This window comes from Hevea brasiliensis, chromosome 13 (assembly GCF_030052815.1).
Source record: "Hevea brasiliensis isolate MT/VB/25A 57/8 chromosome 13, ASM3005281v1, whole genome shotgun sequence".
Classification (NCBI taxonomy): domain Eukaryota; kingdom Viridiplantae; phylum Streptophyta; class Magnoliopsida; order Malpighiales; family Euphorbiaceae; genus Hevea; species Hevea brasiliensis.
The window spans coordinates 83,647,723-83,669,448 of NC_079505.1; the positions used below are offsets into that span (position 1 = coordinate 83,647,723).

The 21,726-nt window shown below is 35.7% G+C and overlaps 3 protein-coding genes across 8 annotated transcripts; 1 reads left to right on the forward strand and 2 right to left on the reverse strand.

The window, feature by feature from the left end:
• The first annotated feature begins 650 nt into the window (after positions 1 to 650).
• Positions 651 to 6,211, forward strand: LOC110640078 (uncharacterized). 5 transcript variants are annotated; one of them, XR_009142639.1, is made up of 13 exons: positions 652 to 1,109; positions 1,218 to 1,346; positions 1,701 to 1,895; positions 2,489 to 2,536; positions 2,609 to 2,737; positions 3,439 to 3,563; positions 3,760 to 3,870; positions 4,096 to 4,204; positions 4,449 to 4,567; positions 4,868 to 5,021; positions 5,246 to 5,390; positions 5,639 to 5,765; positions 5,848 to 6,211. XR_009142639.1 is itself a non-coding variant. In XM_058132582.1 (12 exons), the coding sequence occupies exons 1-12, from the start codon at positions 993 to 995 to the stop codon at positions 5,701 to 5,703; spliced, it is 1,446 nt and encodes a 481-aa protein (XP_057988565.1). In that variant the 5' UTR covers positions 652 to 992; the 3' UTR covers positions 5,704 to 6,211. The 5 variants fall into 5 exon arrangements, 2 of the variants coding, with proteins under 2 accessions (XP_057988565.1, XP_057988566.1); XR_009142638.1 differs by having other exon boundaries at positions 5,639 to 5,757; XR_009142640.1 differs by lacking the exon at positions 2,489 to 2,536 and having other exon boundaries at positions 651 to 1,109; positions 5,639 to 5,757.
• A 676-nt stretch (positions 6,212 to 6,887) lies between these two features.
• LOC110640088 (nucleoside diphosphate kinase 2, chloroplastic) lies at positions 6,888 to 10,142 on the reverse strand. Of its 2 annotated transcripts, XM_058132585.1 has the most exons (8): positions 10,018 to 10,142; positions 9,646 to 9,938; positions 9,163 to 9,216; positions 8,841 to 8,927; positions 8,496 to 8,576; positions 8,276 to 8,388; positions 8,101 to 8,150; positions 6,888 to 7,189 (listed from the first exon to the last, which is right to left on the reverse strand). In XM_058132585.1, the coding sequence occupies exons 2-8, from the start codon at positions 9,910 to 9,912 to the stop codon at positions 7,122 to 7,124; spliced, it is 720 nt and encodes a 239-aa protein (XP_057988568.1). In that variant the 5' UTR covers positions 9,913 to 9,938; positions 10,018 to 10,142; the 3' UTR covers positions 6,888 to 7,121. The 2 variants fall into 2 exon arrangements, with proteins under 2 accessions (XP_057988568.1, XP_057988567.1); XM_058132584.1 differs by having other exon boundaries at positions 9,646 to 10,117.
• A 921-nt stretch (positions 10,143 to 11,063) lies between these two features.
• LOC131172219 (GRAS family protein RAD1-like) lies at positions 11,064 to 15,831 on the reverse strand. The gene is made up of 3 exons (XM_058133168.1): positions 15,507 to 15,831; positions 11,411 to 11,559; positions 11,064 to 11,303 (listed from the first exon to the last, which is right to left on the reverse strand). Exons 1-3 carry the CDS (start codon positions 15,829 to 15,831, stop codon positions 11,064 to 11,066), a joined length of 714 nt encoding a protein of 237 aa, XP_057989151.1.
• Between the last annotated feature and the right edge of the window lie 5,895 nt (positions 15,832 to 21,726).

Consider the following 21,726-nt stretch of genomic DNA (forward strand, 5'->3'; position numbering starts at 1 on the left):
ATTATTATTATTATTATTATATGTGTTATAATAATAATTTTTCTAACTTAATTGCTTTTTCATGGAATGAAATTAATTGTGTAAAAAGGAAGGCTTGGAACAAGTAAGCTGATTGAAGCTTTTTAGAGTAGAGAACGTGTTATGTTATACTTATTAATTTAGTGTTATTTTATATTTGGGATGAAAATATTAAATGACTTGCTATAGATATTTAATGTTAATTTATATTTTGTATATAAATATTATTAGTTTGATTTTAGTATTGTTTTTTAATAAATCTTTATTTTTATATTACTTTATTGATATTTTATATTAATATTAGTATTATTATTTTAATGTCAGTATTATTATTTTTATTGGTCTTTTGTATTAGAATTTTATAATTATTTTCATTCTTTAAAAGGAACATAATAATATTCTAATTTTGGATGCAGAATTAAAAACTAAATTGTAATCAAAATTAAAATTGAAATCAAAATTAAATATAAAAAAAATACTTGAAACTGTATCAGAGCCAAACTGAAACTTCATTTTAATTCTAAGAAAATGAGAAGACTGAGGTTTCATTCTAATTCCAATTTTTACAAAGAACTGAAGTGAAACTAAATCCAAAGCATCTCTAACAAATTCGTCTCGCTAACAATTTCCCATGCGGTCAGCATAATTCATGTTTGGCACTCTTTTATTCGTGACCCATTGAGCGTGACGGTTGGCTATCGTATCGATCCGGGTATACATGCCTTACAAGCAAAGCATAAACGCCATTTGATGAGCTCCTCTCATTTTTCAAACATCGGTTCTATAGTTGATACACATTACACGCCCCCACTCCATGCTTATACACCACCAGTAGTCATTGTTTTCTCACCCACAATCCTTATATCATCCTCTGATTCTCTTTTAGTTAATTTCACCTCACATTCTCTCATGTCACCCAGAAACTGAAACACCACTCTACAATTTCTTTATTGAATTGAAAACAGCGTAACTCCATGCCTCCTCTTCTTGATTTCAAAGACATTCAGGATAAGCTCTCTACTCACTTTAGACCCTTTCATCGCTCCTTTCAGTTCTGGGTTCGCGCAGCTGACATCTACACTGGGTACAAGGTTCCTTTCCCCTACTTTCTATGCATGTATATTTGCTTTCTATCTTTATGAGTTTTAGTTGAAGTGGGTTTAGTTGTTTGATAGAATTTGGTAATTGGGTATTGCTAGGTGTTTCAACTTCGAGTGAGTTTGGTGAAGGATTTGCAGAAGCAGGAGGAAATGTGGGAAAGGCAGCATGAGCTGGCTGCTGACAAGATTTATGCTATGTGCTCTGATCTTGGTGGGTTCTTCCTTAAGGTAACAATTATTTTAAATTCAATTGGATCTTTTCTATTGTGTGCTTTCGAATTGAATAATGCATTAAGAATGGTTCAATTCACGTAGGTTTTTGTTTCCCCTTCTGCACTTTATAGTTTGTATTCAAGCGTGGGAACTTGAAACTGTTCAATTCAAATGAGTCATGCATTTCTTACTTTTTTTTCTTTGTTTGGAGCCCTATTTAATTCACTTTGTCTCTTATCTGCTTTGTTTCCAATTTAATCACCAAAGAAATGTTGTTTCCTGTGCTTGTGTTTGATAGAAAGCTTCATTTCATTGATTTGTGTTTTGTTAACTGTCTAAAAAATTTACAATTTTTGGATGGAATTAAAGATCGCCCAAATCATTGGAAAGCCTGACTTGGCCCCATCTGCGTGGGTGAGAAGGCTTGTTACACTGTTCGATAGAGCTCCGGCAACACCATTTGATACTGTTCAACTTGTGCTGAAGAAGGAATTAGGTCAAAGTGTTGGAGAAATTTTTGAAAATTTTGAAGCAGAACCTCTTGGTTCTGCTTCAATTGCTCAGGTAATGTATTTCATCTAAAATATCTGCCTGGCTAGAAAAGTAGAAATTTTTGTACCTGAGTTTTTGGCATACTGAAGGCAGTTTTGTTCTTGAAGGCATTATGAGAAACATAAAAAAAAAAATGCTATTGATAAATGATATCTGTTAGAACAAAAGTTGATTTTGTGCTTGTAACTTTTGTGATCTTGAAAACAGACAACTGTGTTGTGGTAATTTTCTTTTTGGGTAATGAGTAGTATACTCATGTGTTAGCTTGCAAAAAAAAAATGTTTATTATTGGTAGACAAATTCAGTTTTCAAATTTCTTAAGTGGAAGCTGAGAGAGATGGTTTCAAAATATTTTGATAAGCTATTCAATGCCACCAAGAGTGAACAGAATGAACAAGAAGCATGGAAGGATTGTGGTCTTTGTAGTGTGTTATTAGAACTCCCTTAAAACTTCATTTTACTCTGTTATGAAGCCTTGTCTCAATGCTATGTAGGAAAAATGGTGGTCTCACAATATGTGATGGAATTTTAAATAAGAATGAGAAATGTACTACTTAGAATTTAGCTGTTTGTAATTGAAGTGTAAATTTTTTAAACCAAATTAGGTCCATCGAGCAAGACTGAAAGGTGATAAGAGTGATGTTGTCGTCAAGGTAAGCATTTTTTGCTGTGATCTCTTAAGCATAATAAATTCTTCAAGACTTTAACTGTCAAGTGTATAATAGGTGCAACATCCAGGGATCCAAGAGCTGATGATGACTGATATTCGTAACTTACAAGCATTTGCTTTATACATGCAAAAGACAGATATCAAATTTGATCTGTACTCTGTGACTAAAGAAATAGAGAAACAGGTAGCATATGCTTGTCCTCTTTCACGCTTATGTTTGTGGTTAGTGGTTAATCCTTGTTTCAATTGCTTAGTGGACCACTTTATGTAAAGGGATGTTGTACCTAGAACGCTGAGGCAAACACCCATCATTCTTAATAAACATGCTTTCTATCACGAAAGGTGTGTGTCATCAATTATATGGACTTATTGTATTCAACCGCTAAGCAACATACTGTGGCAATTGCATATCAAACTATTAAACATACAGAGGTACCAGTTTTTTGGAGTTGAGTGTCCAACATCATGTCTTCTGGTTCTAAAAATTGGGATTTAAGCACTACATGAAGTCACTGTGCTAGATATTTGGAAAAACTTTTCTTGCTTTGAGAAGGCAAGCAGATTTCTTCAAAATGCCAATTGAATGGTTAGTTATGCATCGTTCTTTCTTTCTTTCTTTCTTTCCTTCTCTTTTTTTCTTTTTTTTTTTTTTTCAAATCATAGTTTTACATTATGAACTTGGGACTGTTGTCCATTATTCTCCTTTAATATTTTTGAGTAAGAAGGTATTCCTTGACTGCATATGTCAAATTTTTTAAAGCTTTCTCTAGTTAAGCGATTTAATTGGTTTGTGAAATTTATGCCAGAAGCTATATTTTGGGCTCATTTCTATTTTTCTTTAAATCTGATAAAACACTTCTGGATATTTTGCTTATGCTCTTGAAGATTGGATATGAATTTGACTTCGTGAGGGAGGCTAATGCTATGGAGAGAATCCGTCGTTTTTTGTATGAGAATAACAAAAAAAGTCCTGTTTTGGTGCCACGAGTGCTGAAGGATATGGTCACCAGGTATGTTATGCTGCAGAATATTACTTTCTTCTGCAACTTGATTGAAATTCTTGACCTTTCCTTTTTCTCCTGAAAAAACAGAAAATTGATAAGCTGCCTTTTCCGAGGTGTTGCTTTGTTAAACATTTCTCTGCTTCATTGCTCGTTCTTTAACTTCTTCAAGTAACCTTCTACTGATAGGAGTCTTTGTGTGTAGGAGGGTCTTAGTGATGGAGTACATTGATGGAATCCCAATCCTGAATCTTGGTGATGAAATAGCCAAAAGGGGAATAAATCCTGGTAGCAAGATTGCAATGACAGCAAAGCAGTAAGCTCTTAGATCATCCCAAAGAGTATACAGTCCTTTTTGCAGATGGCTTTTTGTTCCTAAACTTTTTTCTCTCCTGAATTTACTGATTTAATTTCTTGAAATAATTCTTATTGGAACACGATTTTTGTTTCAGACCTGGCTACTCTTTGAAATAGATTAGTAGTCTTTCTTTGAACAGCTAGGGGAAGCATGTCACACTCGTTAAAATTTATGTGAGTGCAGGAACATACTTAAAAGTATGACACTAGCATATGGACAAATGATATTGAAGAGCGGTTTCTTCCATGCAGATCCTCATCCAGGAAATATCTTAATATGCAAAGGTTCTGAGGCAAGTCAGCATACACAACTTGTTTCCTTTTAACATTTTTCCCAATTCTTGACTATGTCATATGATCTTTTTCTACTGTATTATCATGATTGATTTTGATGATACTTGATAGTTACTCTTTCAACTTTTACTTTACATTAAATGTGAAATTATATAAATGAGTAGATAATCTTCAAGCTCATATAATTATGCATGTTTGACATGCAACTCAACTTAATTGTATGTTTTTTCTATTTCAAGTCAGGTTGCCTTGTTAGATTATGGTCAAGTTAAGGATCTCCCAGATTCGTTGAGGCTTGGATATGCTAATTTGGTACTTGCTATGGCTGATAATGACCCTATAAGAGTATCAGAGAGTTACAGGTAATCATTGCACATTGTAGTTGCTTCAAATTCATGCAGAGGATTTTCTATTGGTTTGCTGACACATGCCAAGAAACTGAGGACAAAAATGATGGGCTACAAGGGCATCTTATTGCATGTATTAGCAATAGGTCCTCATGGTTGGATGGTTAAAAAGAGATCTTGTTCAATAATGCTAATGCTTGAATAGTAGAATTCAGTTGTCACCTTTACCTTTAGTTCGATAATCATGCCTATATCATAGTGAATTATTGGACTGCTTTGTGCACTTTGCTCACATTGCTGTTTTTCCCATTTTAGAGAGCTTGGCATAGATACGCTGAGCAAATGTGAGAATGAGCTGCAGGAACTGCTCAAGTTTGCACAAACGTTGTTTGATACTAAATTACCCCCTGGAGTAGTGATGTTGCAGCCTTTCTCAGAGGACTCTTTAATTAAAAAGATTGCTGTTCAGGTAAGCTGTAGTGGGTTTTTTCAGGATCACCTATGAAAATGAACTGGGGTGTAACCTAGCAGGTTCTTGTGAACAAGTGTCCTGATGACTTAGGCTCATGAGTGTATCTCTTGTTTTGCTCTGATAATGATGCATAGAGAAAAAAGAAAGATCAGATAATCTATGCCACTCTAATTCTTTGCTAGCTTTAAAACTTTCTTATTCTTGCATTTTACCTATGGTAGGCTTTCCCAGAAGAACTATTTTCTGTTCTTCGTACAGTGCATCTTTTAAGAGGTCTTAGTGTTGGTCTTGGAATCAATTACTCATGCGCAGAACAATGGAGACCCATTGCTGAGGAAGCATTATATCTTGCTGGCCGATTAAAAGGTGAAAACCTAACTGCTGTATATGGGAGCATTTGATCATCATATAGAATTCATTCAACCATTTTTGTTTTCAAAAGAAAAGGAATTCCTTTCATTTTCTCATGCAGCACAAGTTCTTTGCTAAACTCACAAAGAATGAATGAATCAAGCATCTCAGAAACACATTACACATTTGTCGATTCCACCCTACTTGTGGGCTTTTCCTTTTCTGGTACCTTTATGTTAACTTATTCCTTGTCATGATTTCAGGTACAGATCTAAAGCCTAGAGTTCGTAAGTGCCGTTTATTTAGAAGATTACTTGGGAGGGAATGATGTATTAATGATAAAGTAGGCGTGAAGCCTTACTTTGGATGGAGTAATTAAAAAGTAAGCAAGTAGGCATGTGCATCAATCTGAAACTATTAGCAGTATGTAGTTGCTGATTCCATGATTGCTTATTCATATTGTTTACTTTAGCCTCAGCATAATCACCCCAAGTTTCTAGCATGGCGCTGCTCTGCCAATGTTCAGAGGCAGAGAACTTCTCCAAGGGTATTTTCTTGAATGGGCAGGAGTAGAAAAAAAAAAAAAGGCCATGTCCAGGATGTACTAAAAGATGGACAATTTTCTCATACCCTGAAATCATTCCACTAGGTTCGCATTCCTTGTATATAGTTGATGTGAGTAGTAGACTAACTAAAGTTGTGATTAAATTCGTCATTTGAGCGATAGTTTGTTATTAATAGTAAGTTAGGTTGCAGAAATTGCTTTAAATTTTGATTAATGATTGAACACGTGTAGCGTTTAAATGCCACTCTGGTATTAACTTGAAATTTTGCAATCTTCAACTTTTAGCTAGTTCACTGTCCGCGGGCTCCACAACATTGGGCTCATGCTGCAATGGGCCCGGCTCAAATTATACTTTTGTATCATATGTCATAAAATTATCTATTTTTCTTTCTGTTGGACAGAACCTAGCCGGAGTCTGGACAATGATCAGGTACTAAACTAGAGGCATAATAAATCCAGACAACTGGAGCCAAATCATTTGAAAGGGAAAGAGATCATTTTTCTCAAATAAAAACTGGTGGATTTTTGTTTTGGTATTGTTTTCAGTAAATGTAGACAGAATATAGTTTTGAAATGCAAAACCTTACATCATTATAGTTTTGTATTATAAAATTTGAAATAAATTATTTATAAAAAAATAATTATTATTATCTTAATTTGAAAATTTTAATTATATTAAAAGAGTATGTAAACCAATTAATTAATAGGAAGTATATTTCATTTAATGACGATTTATTACTATTGATTTTAAGATCTTTTCATGAATTCAATTTGATAATCATTAAATATTAATATTATATTAAAGAGAAAATTTATATATCATATTGCACTTATATTAAAAGAAAAAAAAAAAAAAGCACAATACTCAATACTGACATAGTTTCTCTTCTGACTGTCACGTGAGATCTGTATTCCCAATTCTTTTCATTCACTAAATGCTGGAAGTCTTATTCATAAAGACATTTTTATTTATTGATTACCGATTGAGCGCTTGCTCGGGCTTTGATTAGATGCCAAACTGGCCTGAATTTTTTCACAAGTTTCACATTGAATCTTCATGCACATACAGAATTATTCAAAACTGAGAAAATAAATAACCGTTCAATTTAAAATACAGCTGCTCAGAGGAAAACTCTTAAAACCTGCATGCCTCTACAAGTGAAGTGAGTGCTCAATGAAAATCATTCCCTCAGCCAAGGTGCTTGAGCTGGTATCCACTGACATAATTCACCTTCCTTAAACCAAAGCCCTGTGGGGAAAGCAGTCGTCATGAATTATTAGAAGCACTGGGGTAAAGGTAAAGAATGATGATAAGTTTTTATTCAGAGCTTTATCTATCACTTTAAGCATTGTAATATAAAAATATTAAAGCAACACTACCAGCATTTTGTTTCCCTGTCACTGTTCCATTGTACACAATACACGTCTATGTTCAAGTGTTCAATGTGAAGGTGAACAATATTGTCCCACTATGCTGCCAGATTTTTAATTGCAAATCAGAAACACACACAAATTCAAGATATGAGCAACGGAATGTGGATTCCGCCATGGACACAAGCTAGTTTATTGATTGTATTTAATTTTATAACTTGAGCTCTTAAATTAATTGCAAAAGGTACTTTCAGCAACCTTGTTATACTGAATTTTAAATCTGTACTTTGAAGATGAAGTATGAATTTGTTGCATTCAATCCATATATATGGTTGCTTCCTCTTGACCCCTTCCCCAACCTCCAACACAAAAAACTTTTTCCCTTGACTTTCTTTTGTTGTTTATGATGTGGTCATCAGGCCCTAAGACTATTTACTAGGGGTTGTGCTCTCCCACCTGAGAAACCCTTATTCCTTTAAAAAAAAAAAAAAACCCATTCTCCATCATAGAGATCAGATCCTAAGACCTGTTAAGTGGAAGTTGTCCCCTCAGACTCCTTCTCTTTTCATTATTGCTCATATTGTTTTGTATATTCACTGTTCTCAAGATTAGCTTCCTATATACTCTTTTCCATAAAAAATTTTCTACAGTCAACATGAGAACTTGAAACATCCCGAGGCCAAGAGTCAAGACCAGATTACTGGAGTCGCAAACCAAAACCATTTGCAAAAAAACTATTCTGCATTATGCAAGTAAATTTAGAGCATAAAAGAGCATAAAAGGTGTTACCTATTTCACGTTTCCCATTCTCAGGGCTGTCACTGCCATGGACCACATTCCTGCAGAAATTTTCATCATAAGAAAGAACAAAATTGCTACATGGAAGGGGGGAAAGTGCAACCCACTAGAGCAAAAAACAAATAGACATACGAATCAGCTTAGTACAGAGCTTGTAGGGACTAACCTTCCTGTTTGAACAGCTAGATCCCCTCTTATTGTGCCTGGTTCAGCTTGCAGAGGATCTGTAGACCCTATTAACTTACGTGCTGATGCCACAACGCCAACGCCTTCCCAAGCCTGGTCAAAATAACAACATAATAAGTATCCTAGAAAGAACTCAAAACCTAAATATAGGGTTCACAAATTCAGTGCAGACATACTCGCGAGGAAAACAGTGAACATACCATGCACACAACAGGACCTGAAGTGATGTAATTGATTAGCTTAGGGAAGAAAGGCCTACTTTTGAGATCCTTGTAATGTTCCTGAATTTAGAGGAAGTCACTAATTAGAGAATGATGAGACATATAGTGATATAAAAGTTGACAATTACAGTTGATTTCTTTGCAATCAAACAGAAAAACACTTTCATTTTCACTTATATTAGAAAGTGAAATTCTTTTTTTAGCGTTCTTCAAACTAGATACCACAGAAAGAAACAAAGCCACTCGGATACTTGCAAGACAATGCTGATTACAGTTTCATCATACAAATAATGGAATAAATACAAATGTCGCTAAATAACAAACCTCTGCCAATTCTTTAGGGCATTGGAAGAGCTTCAGGCCAGTCAATTTAAATCCTTTCTTCTCGAATCTGGAGATTATTTCTCCAACCTAAAACAATACAATCACGTGAAGATAAATTTAGAATGAGAAGATCGAAACTCAATGTCATTTAAGTGGCACACGGTTTCACTACTCAGAAATACTCAATTTAACCAAAAATACATAGACATCTGACTCAATTTGAACCAGCAATTTCTTAACTTTAAACCTAAAATACCCTAACCATTCTTCGGGCATAAACTTCTCTTGTATTTAGTGTACATGGAAAATAATAAAATCTTACAAGGCCTCGTTGGACGCCGTCAGGCTTGACCATGATATAGGTCTCTTCAACTTCCTGTAGCACAAAATCAAGAAATTATGTAAAAAAAAAAGGGTTTTCACCACATACAAAAATGATGAGAAAACGTCAAAAATTGAACTGGTTTGCTACAAATTTTTGCCATTATTAAAAAATCGAATCAACTCGCTTTTTCCCTAGAATAGTAACATGAAAATGATGAGAAAATGTAAAAAATTGAACTGGGTTGCCACAAAATTTGCCACTATTAAAAAATCGAAGCAACTCGCTTCTTCCCTAGAATAGCAAGATGAAGAGAAGATATATAGTGAAATAAGATTATAGCAAATTAGGGCCAACATGGGGAATATGCAACTCGCAACAGTTTCTAAGCCGAAAATTACTAGTGAATCGAGTAATGGCAGATAGCAATTCTATTGAAAGGTAGAGAGAGAGAGAGAGAGAGAGAGAGAGAGGGGAGTATACCATGGAAGCGACCAAATGAGGAAGGAAGATGTGGGTTTTGGTGGGCTTGCGAGGTTTAACATGATAAGGACGCGAAGGGGAAAATGAGAAAAGGTGGGATGGTGAATGGAATGCAGCTAGGTGGCTGGTGCATAGGCTAAGCTTCTTGAGGGGAACGTAGGATAAGCTATTGCCGCTGCTTCTGTAACTCCTCTGTGTTGATGAGCGAAGAGTGGATGACGCAGAAACGCATGGTCCACTTCCTCCAAGCAAGCCTACTGCTTCCATTATCTTTCTCAATCTATACTCTCTTCCTCCACGGGACCAGAAGGTGGGTTTTTGCTTAGATGCCAAACTAATACGGACAAAAGTCCAAATTAAGCTACTGCTTACCCTTTTCACTCCACTGGCCCCAAGCCCCGCAACTACCGCAGCCGCAGCCCCTAATATACGCCGTAATTCAACAGAGGATTATGCGAATGGTTTTTAAACCAAGATTGATGGTGAATGCGTCATATATATATATATATATATATATATATATATATATATATATATATATATAATGACAGATTAAAAATAATTATTTTAATTGAGCATTCTCAATCAAATCCAATAGTGACTACAAAAAGCCAATGTGCCTGAGAATTAAAATTTGAGTCACTCATTCCGCCTGCCTTCTTTGACTTCAAACTGTTTTAGCAAAGAAGTTTATTTTTATATCTACAATAGTTGAAAGGTTTAGATTTAGGGAAAATAGTTACCTACAACCAGGTGCAAATTAGCAAACTCATTTGTATTATGATATGGAGATCCAACTTTAGACAAGCATTTTTATACGGAAACCCAAGGCCATATAGATTATGATATGGTTAATTACAGTCAATAAAGAATCGATGGATATTGATTGATATATACAATCTGAACCCAGCCCATTATGCACACTAAAACAACTAAATTCCTTCATTTTATCTATTCAGTCACCTGAACAGCTAAAATCCATACCAGACTTGAATCAATACTTATTTTCAGTGCAAAGTCTGTGCTTGCACTTCCTGAAACTCAAGTATTTGCACATTACATCTCTATCAAGAGAGATGACACAAATTATTGACCTATATAGGCTAGCTTATTAATCTTTATTTTGAACGCAACTTCTGGCAGCTGTTTCTGATTTGGCATTTCTAGCAAGAAGCTGCAATGATAGGTTTTGACTTCCAACCAAGGACCAAGCAACCCTTCTCTTCCACAACAGTATAGCCATCACAAACCTTATTCTTCCCCAGCCATTGGTTGGCCTAAGCAATCATCTTAATGAATGCTGCCTGAAATCCCGCACGGCTCATTCTCCTGCGCCACTGGACCACCTTCTCAAGCCTCTCCACCTTTGCTGACGCCTCACAGCTCACAATGTTCTTTATCTCCTCAGTGAAGTAAAACTATTCCACCTTGGCACGTCTGTTGTCATACCTAGGCAGCATAGCATCTAGGGAGTCGAAAATTGCTGAATAATAATGCAATGCTTCCATAAATCTTCCCAGGAAGAACGGTCCATTATGGCTTGAGTCTTGCTCAACTAGAACAAGAACTTTTGGTGAGAGAGCATGAATCATCTGTAAGACAGAATTCCATAAATCTTCCCAGGAAGAACGGTCCATTGTGGCTTGAGTCTTGCTCAACTAGAACAAGAACTTTTAGTGAGAGAGCATGAATCATCTGTAAGACAGAATTCAAAGCTCCTCTGCTTTCTTTAACCACACAACAGCTGAAAGATGCTGTTCACTACAAGAACTTCACCATCAAATACTTTGATGTCATCAGGACGCAGGTTTTCCAAGTTGCTTTCCAACATCCAGAACTCCAGGTTAATTCCCAAGTCTTTTGCATATTTCATCAGCTCATCACCAATGGTTTGGAACCTACCGACACAAAGGCCTACACCAGTAATTCGAAGTCAGAAAGGTGGCTTTACAGCACGACTAGCGAGGCTTTGGATCAGCTGGCGCCATGGGTGACCATGTGGCAAACCAAGGGTCATTCCTAAGTCCACCACATGGACAAAACTCTCTCCCTCAAAGGCTTCCAATATTGAAGTGTTTGCTACAAAGTGACCAAACTAAATATTCAACTCAATTCAACTCAACTAAATTTTTATCTCAAAAATTTATTGGAGTCGGCTATATGGATTCACTTTTTATACTCTAAACGATTTTGGGTTAAATCCTTGAAAATGTGTAATGCTTATAGGTCATGTTATACTATTCTCTTCCAAGTCAGTTTATGTCTACCCCTTCTTTTTTTCTATCCTCTAACCTAATGTGCTTTACTTGTCTAATTAAACCTACGTATTTCTACGCTTCATATGACCAAACCACGTCAATCTCTCTTCCCTCAACTTATCCTCAATTGGCATTTCTCCTACTTTTTTTCTAATACTCTCATTACAGACTTTATCTAGTCTAGTATGGCCATTTATTCACCTTAACATTCTCATCTCCACAACTCTTATCTTAGACACATATGAGTCTTTCATTGTCCAACACTCACTATCATAAAACATGGCCGGTTGTATGGCTGTACGGTAAAATTTTTCTTTTAACTTATTGGGAATCTTGCGATCACATAAAACTCCCGTGTCATGTCTCCACTTCAACCATCCGGCTTTAATCCTATGACTAACATTCTCCTTACATCCCCTATCTACTTAAAGGATTGAGCCGAGATATTTAAAGTGATTACTTTGGGGCAATACTACTCCATCTAAACTAACTCCTTCCCTATTACCAGTTTGACCTTCAGTGAACTTGCAATGCATGTATTCTATTTTCGTTCTACTTAACTTAAAGCCCTTTGACTCTAGAGTACTTCTCCAAAGCTCTAGCTTTCTATTGACTCCTTCTCTCGTATCATCTATCAGAACTATATCATCTGCAAACATCATGCACGAAGGGATACTTTCTTATATATGTTTCGTCAATTCATCTAGAACTAACGTAAAAAGGTAAGGGCTTATAGCTAAACCTCGGTGTAATCTAACTGAGATAGGAAAATCTCTTGTGTCCCCTCCCACTGTATGCACAATAGTAGTTGCTCCTTCATACATATCTTTCAACACTTGTATGTACCTAATAGATACCCTTTTTTTTCTAACACTCTCCATAAGACATCTCTTGGAACACTATTGTAAGCCTTTTCCAAATCGATAAAAATCATGGGTAGATATTTCTTCACATCTTTATATCTCTTCATCAAGCTTCTAATGAGAAAGATCGCTTCCATAGTTGAACGATTGGGCATGAAGCCAAATTGATTAAAAGAGATAAAAGTGTTATGACGTAGTCCAAAGCTCTAGCTTTCTATTGACTCATTCTCTCGTATCATCTATCAGAACTATATCATCCGCAAACATCATGCACGGAGGGATACTTTCTTATATATGTTTCGTCAATTCATCTAGAACTAACGTAAAAAGGTAAGGGCTTATAGCTAAACCTCGGTGTAATCCAACTGAGATAGGAAAATCTCTTATGTCCCCTCCCACTGTGTGCACAATAGTAGTTGCTCCTTCATACATATCTTTCAACACTTGTATGTACCTAATAGAGACCCTCTTTTTTCTAACACTCTCCATAAGACATCTCTTGGAACACTATTGTAAGCCTTTTCCAAATCGATAAAAATCATGGGTAAATATTTCTTCACATCTTTATATTTCTTCATCAAGCTTCTAATGAGAAAGATCGCTTCCATAGTTGAACGATTGGGCATGAAGCCAAATTGATTAAAAGAGATAAAAGTGTTATGACGTAGTCGATGTTCCACAACTTTCTCCTACAACTTCATAGTATGACTCATAAGTTTAATTCCCCTATAGTTTGAGCAACTCTATATGTCTCTCTTATTTTTAAAAATAAGTACTAAAATACTCATCATCCATTCATCAAGAATTTTCTTTGAGTTTAGAATCTTATTATAGAATTTAGTTAACCATGTCACTCCCATATCTCTCAAATACTTTCACACTTTAATTGGTATTTTTTCGAGTCCACAGCCTCTAATTCTTTTAGTATAATTCACATTCTTTTCTATTACTCTATAGTCTATATTCACGCTATTACCACTTTAACTATTATTAAAGAGATCATCAAAATAATTTCTCCATCTTTTTTTAATATCATCATCTTTCACTAACACTTTTCCTTCTTTATCCTTAATGCACCTAACTTGATTGAAATATTGACATTTCTTTTCTCTCCTCCTTGCTAATCTATAAATATCTTTCTCTCCTTCTTTAGTTCTAAGTTTCTCATAAAACTTTTCAAAAGCCTGCACTCTTGCTTGACTAACTGCATTTTTTGCCTCTTTTTTTGCTATCTTGTACTGTTTATACGCCTCATTATTATCACACTTAGGTAATTTCTTATACCATTCTCTCTTTCTCTTCACTACCTTTTGTACTTCCTCATTCCATCACCATCTCTCTTTTGAAGGTAGTCCATGTCCTCTAGACTCTCCAAGTACTTTTCTAGTTACTTCTCTAATCTTTGATGCCATCTGTATTCACATACCATTGGCCTCTACATCCAGCTTTCATGCTTCGGACTCGATAAGCTCATTTTTGAAATTCACTTACTTTATTCCTTTAAACTCCCACCACTTTGTTCGAGCTACAATATTTCTTCTAGTCTTACTTGAATTGTTCTTAAACTTGACATCCAAGACAACTAACAGATGTTGCTTGTTAAAGCCTTTCCCAAAATGACCTTATAATCCTTACATAGAGCTTTATTTGTCTTTCTGGTTAAGAGGAAGTCAATTTGGCTTTTATGTTGCCCACTTTTAAAAGTCACTAAATATGACTCCTTTTTATAAAGTAGGTATTTGCTAGTATTAGGTCATATGCCATAGCAAAATCCAGGATGTTTTTTCCCTCCTCATTTTGGCTACCAAAACCAAAACCTCCATGAATATTCTCATAACCCTGCCTATCAATTCCTATATGTCCATTCAAATCTTCATCGATGAAAACATTTTCTTCATTCAGTATGCTTTGCATTAGATCATCCATATCTTTCCAAAACTTTTGTTTACTCTCACTATCTAATCCTATTTGTAAGGCATAAGCACTAACTATATTTATTATTTCTCCTTCTAGTACTAGCTTTACTAGTATAATTCTATCTCCTACTCTTTTTATAGCTATTACGGCATCTTTTAATGTTCTATTTAGGATTATGCCCACTCCGTTCTTATTCCTCTCCTTTCCGATAAACTACAGTTTGTATCCTGAATTACCCACTTTTTTGTTTTTCTCTCTTACCCATTTAGTCTCCTGAATGCAAGTAATATTCATGCTTATCCTTTCCAAGGTATCCACAAAGCTCTATTAATTTTTCTGTAAGTGATTCAATATTCCAAGTACTAACCCTGATTCTCCTCCTATCATGTTCGTTCCTAATTGATCTCTTTCTATGATATCTTCTATTGTTCTCTATGCCTATTTAGTATTATGTTTCACTATCTGTTCTACTATCTGTCCTATGGACTAACTTTTTTACCCACACCCGTCCATGATGTAGGAACTCTTACTCATTTAACACCACACCTGGGCGCCGACATGGCGCATCGCTTTTGGTAAATGCCCTACACCCTTGCATATTTCTCACTACACCCGGGCTCCGATGTAGTGCGTCATAAGTAGAGGATGCCCCAATGTTTATATCATAAGAATCCATATCATGAGGTGTGAAAAAATTTTTATGCTAGTTATCACCTATCGTAACCCTCCTCCCTTATCCGGGTTTGGGACCGACTAAGCACAAACTATTTAGGTGGAGTTAAGTGACCAAACTGAATATGTGGGAAAATTTCATAAACAAAACGCAAAGTTTCTTCCTTCTTATCACAGCTAATGTCCATTATGTTCATCATTGGTGCAATGAAACCAACTATCCCTAGTGGTTGAACCAGTGACAATCTATCAGCAATGCCTTGGACAAAGCAAGATGCAACGCGCTGGAAAGAGGAGCCAAAAACCAAAACACTAGAACGAAGCTCAGACAATAAGGCTGAGGCATGTGACTTGTCACGATAAGCCACAGCTTCAACACAAGTAATTAAAAGCTGAACAAGCCTCATCCCATCAGTACTTTCATCATCATTTCCACCTTCCTCAGCATTGATTATGGCTACTGCTGCCTCTTCCATAGCCTCAGTTGCAAGATATCTTTAAATATAAGTTCGTATATGATCTCTGAAATGAAGTCTTGGCAAGCTACTCAGACTATTAGTGCTACTACTGCGGCTTATGCTCCTATCACTATTGTTGCTTCCAACACAATAAAAACCACTATTACTTCCGATGGATTCTGCAAAACTTAGTGTTTGCTTGATCCTCTTATGTTCTTTAATTTCGTTTGAGAAAGAAAGGATGTAGATAGATGCATTGTGTCACGACTCAACCTATGGGCCAGACCGGTACTAGGACCTAGGCTAGCCTAAAGCCTCCGAGGCCCATAGTAAGTCTAACTATTCTTTAACCCAATCCTAAGACCCATTTTAAGCCCAATTTCAAGAATTCAATCAGACAGAGTCCGGCCATAATATAGACCATACAATGGGGAGTTTTTGACTCACCCGACCTGTAAACACAATATATAATAATTTGGGGAGCTCAGCTTACCCTCCACATACTCATCATGTCATAAATAAAATGGGAGCTCAGCTCTCTCATCCAATCCAATCACACTCACACATACATGCATTTAATGTTCTTACAAATTCAACATAATATTATATTACAATCTCAAATTGATTAAAATACTCTTAACACATGCGGAGTCTAAAATTTTGGCTAAATTGTACAAAATACATTAGATATTACTAATTGACTGCGAAGAAGAGAAGCAGGTTAGTCACAACAAGTAATCCTCCTGTAGTCTGGAAAAATAAGGTGAACAGGAGTGAGCGTTCGACTCAGAGAGTAAAATACTAATTTTAACTATAATTTCTATAGCTACCTAAAGCTAATGCATCATAAGGAGTAGAATGTAATACCATCGAAATTTTCATGCATATCACATCATAACAGTAAAAAGGCAATTTGGAGCACTCACACACCCAATAATGTTCAAACAGTACATATATAGGAGCTGATCCCCTATACAGCTTTCTTAATCCAACCTCTACCAGCGAGTGTCTCTCAAGCCGGGCTTTCACTTGATAAACCAAATGCGGGGGCTAACGAGATCATCTTGAGCCGTGCCTATCCCGACTTATCCATAAAGGACTGGGTCCCAGCCGATGTCTCTCAAGCCGCGTCTACCCATCCTATCCATATCCAATACCACACACCACACGCATGCCAACGTACGCACACTGCTCCAAATTATCATAAACAATATCCATGGCACTTCATTAATTAAGAATGCAATATAAAACGTGCCTAGTATTTAACTACATAGATACAAAGCTATCGAGGTGTAGATGTATTTTGGGACAAGATCCGATTCAATCGGTAGCCGGATTTGCCGGAATCCGCTTGAGAAGCCGAAATGATGCGCGCGCGAAGAGGAGTTTTTGGGGCCGTTTTCTAGCGGCCTGGAGCGTCGACCGGTGGCGAGGAGGTGTCTTGGAGGCGCGCCAGCAACTGGGGAAGGCTGGGGCGGCGATGGGGCGACAAGGGGAGGAGAGAGGAGAGAGAAAATGGAGAGGGGAGAGGAAGAGTTGGGCGCACGGGGAAGGAGAAGAGAAAAAGGAAAGGGCCGGTCCGATTTGATCGGTCCTATTAGGTCTGGTTCGATTCAGCCGATTCGATTCAGGATACTTAAAATTGAATTTTTGCTCTATTTTGAGACCGAAAATGAGGCCCAAAAATTTTCAAAAATATTCTAGAAAACTCAGAAAAATTCATAGGATTTAAATATATTTTTAGTTTTGCCCCGTGATCTTTAAATTAATTTTTAAAAATCATCAAAGTTTTATATTTTCGAAAAATCGACCCTGATTTTCAAATTTTGAAAAATTTTAAATAATTTTCTAAAATTTAAATAAAATAAATTTTAATAGCTAATCATAAAATAATTAATTTAAAAATTATGGGTGTTACACATTGTCCTCCAACGCAGGCAAATAAGGGCAAGGATAGTAAGCCATAGCTGAAAGACTGAGATCAACACTACCCATTCTATTGACTGTTTCGTCTTTAGAGAACTCACTTAAGAACAAACCAGGAGACATTTCTCAAGTAGCTCTCCATCTTCCTCCTTATTCCTAAAGATTTATCAATAAAGCCCTGAAAGAACTTATCACCGAGAAAAGATGGTATATAAAGACCCTGATCTTTTCTTGTCGAGCGCTATTTCCTGGACTAAGGTATATTAACCAACAAAAAACTTATGGAAGTTGACAAAGAAATTGGTGCATATGGTTGTCTACCTAAAAAGCAGCATATATAGGGAAAATGTAAGGGCATGGAGCAATAAAAAATTCCTCCTATCACTCTCCAAAGAATTTGAATTTCTTGTCTTATCCTATATTCTTTTAGAAACTCCAACTTAGGTGGTAACTTTATATTCAGATGCTAACAATTTAATTTAAAACCTTAGAATATGAACATCATTTTCTGCAATGTCCTACTCTCTTCAATTTCATACCTTTGAGCCTTACGGTTGTCTATATCTAGCTTATGTGATAAGATTATCTGGTCGCGTTCATAATCCATCCATTGTGAACCGCCCCCAACTAATATATTAAATTGAAAGCAAATTTATGAGAGAAAATGACTAAAACAGGTTGCTTATTCACTATGGCAAAAGGGGTAGTAGGAGACATCACTATTATCAAAATTGCTTGCAAATTTTGAAGAAAATTTGATGAGTGGTGCTGGTTCACTAGAATCATTATGTGTGAGAGTCTTACAAAGCAAATTTACAGAGTAACGGTCTAACTTCTTGACAGAGATTCTATGATCTATCAGTAGTATTAAGAAAGACTTTTAATAGTTACTCGTCTGCTTGGGATCTGAACGCTTCTTTGCATGTTAACTTTAAAGCTCCCACAAACCAACTCTTGATTGCTTAAGCAAGGCTAAATATTACATTTCTACTCATATACTTCTATGGCCAGGAAAATGGACGTTATGCTTCATCCCTGTCTAATCATATCATATTCTTCATCAAGCTCACTTTGTACTAATGCAGATAATATATTCAGCAATCTTTGTATCAAGACCTTATACAATATACAGGTATCTTCCTCTGCTGGAATATAAAACCCTTTATAATTCTTCCACGTAAGAAGCATCATGATCTTTTGGGACACTAGATCATGAAAATTTCATTTACTAATATGCATTTTTATCATAAAGAAAATTACTTCAACATGGGTATTTTTGCCGGCTCACATGAAAACATTTAGAAAGCACACACGCTTGATTGTCAGCGCATATTGAGATTTAGATGCCTTCATGTCCTCTATACAACTAAAATTATATCATTTATATATTGTAAAGTTTTGATTGTAATGTATGGATTAGTGATATTTGTTAAAGCATTCTTACGATGGAGTCGCTTAGCATATCGTAAGGCTCAAACATCATGGCTACAAGAAACCAAAATAAGGAAATATCATGTCACAGAGTTCATCAAATGTGATTGCTTGTAGCTATCATCTGAAAATGGACAGCAAGGATGCTCTTTGTATTAGAATTTTCTTGTGATTCATTTCGTAGTAGAACATACAACAAGAACACAAGTTTTTAATGTAAAATGGTTTTGGTGCCATACCATATGTTAATGACACATGTGACATACATGAAAAGACAATGGCAGAACAGATTAAATAAATCAAGAGGGAAGGACAAATAGCTAGAATACTAAAGCCTTTTCAATTTAACAAAATGGATGAAAAGAAAAAAAAAATCCTGCTTGTTTGGATTCTTGAAAATTTTAGAAGCTTAAATACATGCTCTGCTAAGACAGAATTTGTATTCATAAAAAAGAGAGGGGAAAACAAAGAAAATGAGCTGGAGATGATACTTATTCCAATTGGCTTTTTCATAATGTGATTTTTTTTTTGATGAATTTGGTAAATTATTTTTAAAATCATCTCTGATCAGCCATTATGGTATTGATATATTTCAGAAAATCTTTGCTAATGACCGGCCAATGTCTGGACAAGAACTGCAGGGGTGGATCATGCCTGGAAATAACATACAATGATTTTAGCAGCTTCTCAAAGGTAAGAAAATTATTAATCAATTCAAATAATACCGTATCCTATGATTAATTCCTAGAAAAAATCTGTAGGAACCAAGTCAAAAACATTGTTCGTAAAAGCTGTGCTTCTGACAGCAGATGTTATTGGCTATAACCAGAACTCTTGGTCTGTTTCAAGAATCCAGGCCTATACATTAGAGAGTTCCCTTAATGTGAGATTCATTAAATCCTGTACATTGTTTGATCCTGCTTTTAAGTTCTCCTTCCTTTTTTTCACATGTCTTGTTCACTTTTGGAGATATAGTATTCTGATATGATCTAGGTCAAAATGTGTACATCACTTCCAGCTAAATGTAACGTCACTTTTCATGCAGCAGAATTGTCAGCCTTGTAATGATTTCATCAACAATATTTGACAATGTTATCATCCTAGAGATGCTTAGCTAACCTTCTTATTTATCTTTCTTGGATAATGAAAGGCTAAATCAGCTAGGTTCTGTTTGATTTTAAGGATACTGCTACTCTTGTAGCACGCAAATACTGAAAACTAATTTGGCAGTAATGTGCAAAAAGGGCTGATTTTACTCATTAACAACAACAGCTTACATTTGAAAGGAGACGAATCCAAAGGAGCTCTTGAAATTGAAAAGGAAATTTTGTTTGAGAGTGGATAGATACAAGGCAATTCAATCACAACAAGGAAAGATGAGAAAAGGGAATCAAAAATCGAAATGAAGCATGAAAACCATCCATCCCGCACTTCTCCACTTATGTAGAAGGGGTTGTAGTTTCCTAAACCAAAGGAACAGGCTCAGACTTTGTATCCATGTCTGAAAATTTATTGGCTTAACCTGGTTCACCATCGATCAAAATACAAAATTTATGTTGAGATTCACATATATCCCATATATTACATACATCCTCATCTTGATAGACAAGATGTAGGGTAGAAAAATCCTTCATATTTTATGTCTAAACTTTCAATAACATACATCATTCCTGAAATTTGTTCTCAGCTCATGCTTATCGACTATGGAAAGCCTACTAAGAAACGAGCCTGAAAAAGTGGCCTGTCAGCCTCCATCCTACCGCAGCTTGTGTTGGGCGTTTTGAGTGATCCGAAATTACTGTTGAATGTGACTGAGGACTCCTACATCTGCTAGCAAAGAGAGAATTGAGGGCTATATTAATGTAAATGTAAATCTAAGGCAACCAAATTAAAATGGTTAAAGACATTTTGATGATGGAAGCTCAAATCTAAAATCCAATTGCACTGGCGTGTTTGTGCTCCAACCTTCTGGGCCAGAGAATGCTGAGCCATTGAGAAGTGTCAGACTCAAATAAACCCTGTGGGTAGTGCCAGAATAAGAAAATAAGCCATTTCCCACATCGGCTAACAAAGAGAATCAGGGAGAAGGAACGTAATGGATGGGATTGGAATTCTGGTCCAAATTGTCCCATTTTATTATTTTTTTTTTTTTCAAAAAGAACGGTCAACTTATGAAGATAGATGTTAAATTACTAAAAGTGATGCCATACATTGGTAGTTTAGCCTTCAAGATGGAAAATTTTAGTTAAGGGATATTATATTATAGTTCTAATGGAGTTGGAGTTGGAGTTGGAGAGTTTTTATCTGAAAGTTAGAATTTAATTTAGAGATATTTTTCAATTCTAATGGAGCTGGAATGAGACTTTTTATTTCTAATAAGAGAGAACCTTGTATAGCCAACCAATCAAATTGTCCCTCCCTATAGAAGTTAGTAAGGAGGGAACCCTCCATTGGAATACATACAACTATTACCGTATGTATATATCAGCAATCTTATTAACCCATAAAAATGGCAAAGGAGAGCACAAAAAGAAAACCTGCATACATTTTAATCAC

Bases quoted from the DNA above. Each gene is read 5' to 3' on its own strand.
- LOC110640078 (XM_058132582.1), top strand. From the start codon at position 993: ATGCCTCCTCTTCTTGATTTCAAAGACATTCAGGATAAGCTCTCTACT. The intron at 2,537-2,608 runs GTAAGCATTTTT...AGTGTATAATAG, and splicing joins AGAGTGATGTTGTCGTCAAG to GTGCAACATCCAGGGATCCA. The intron at 4,568-4,867 runs GTAATCATTGCA...TTCCCATTTTAG, and splicing joins AGAGTATCAGAGAGTTACAG to AGAGCTTGGCATAGATACGC.
- LOC131172219 (XM_058133168.1), bottom strand. From the start codon at position 15,831: ATGGAAGAGGCAGCAGTAGCCATAATCAATGCTGAGGAAGGTGGAAAT. The intron at 11,560-15,506 runs GTTTTGTTTATG...TTACTGGTGTAG, and splicing joins TAAGAAGGAAGAAACTTTGC to GCCTTTGTGTCGGTAGGTTC. The intron at 11,304-11,410 runs GTAGTGAACAGC...TTCTTGTTCTAG, and splicing joins TATTTGATGGTGAAGTTCTT to TTGAGCAAGACTCAAGCCAC.
- LOC110640088 (XM_058132585.1), bottom strand. From the start codon at position 9,912: ATGGAAGCAGTAGGCTTGCTTGGAGGAAGTGGACCATGCGTTTCTGCG. The intron at 9,217-9,645 runs GTATACTCCCCT...TTTGTGCTACAG, and splicing joins CTCATTTGGTCGCTTCCATG to GAAGTTGAAGAGACCTATAT. The intron at 8,577-8,840 runs GTTTGTTATTTA...CTCTAAATTCAG, and splicing joins GCCCTAAAGAATTGGCAGAG to GAACATTACAAGGATCTCAA.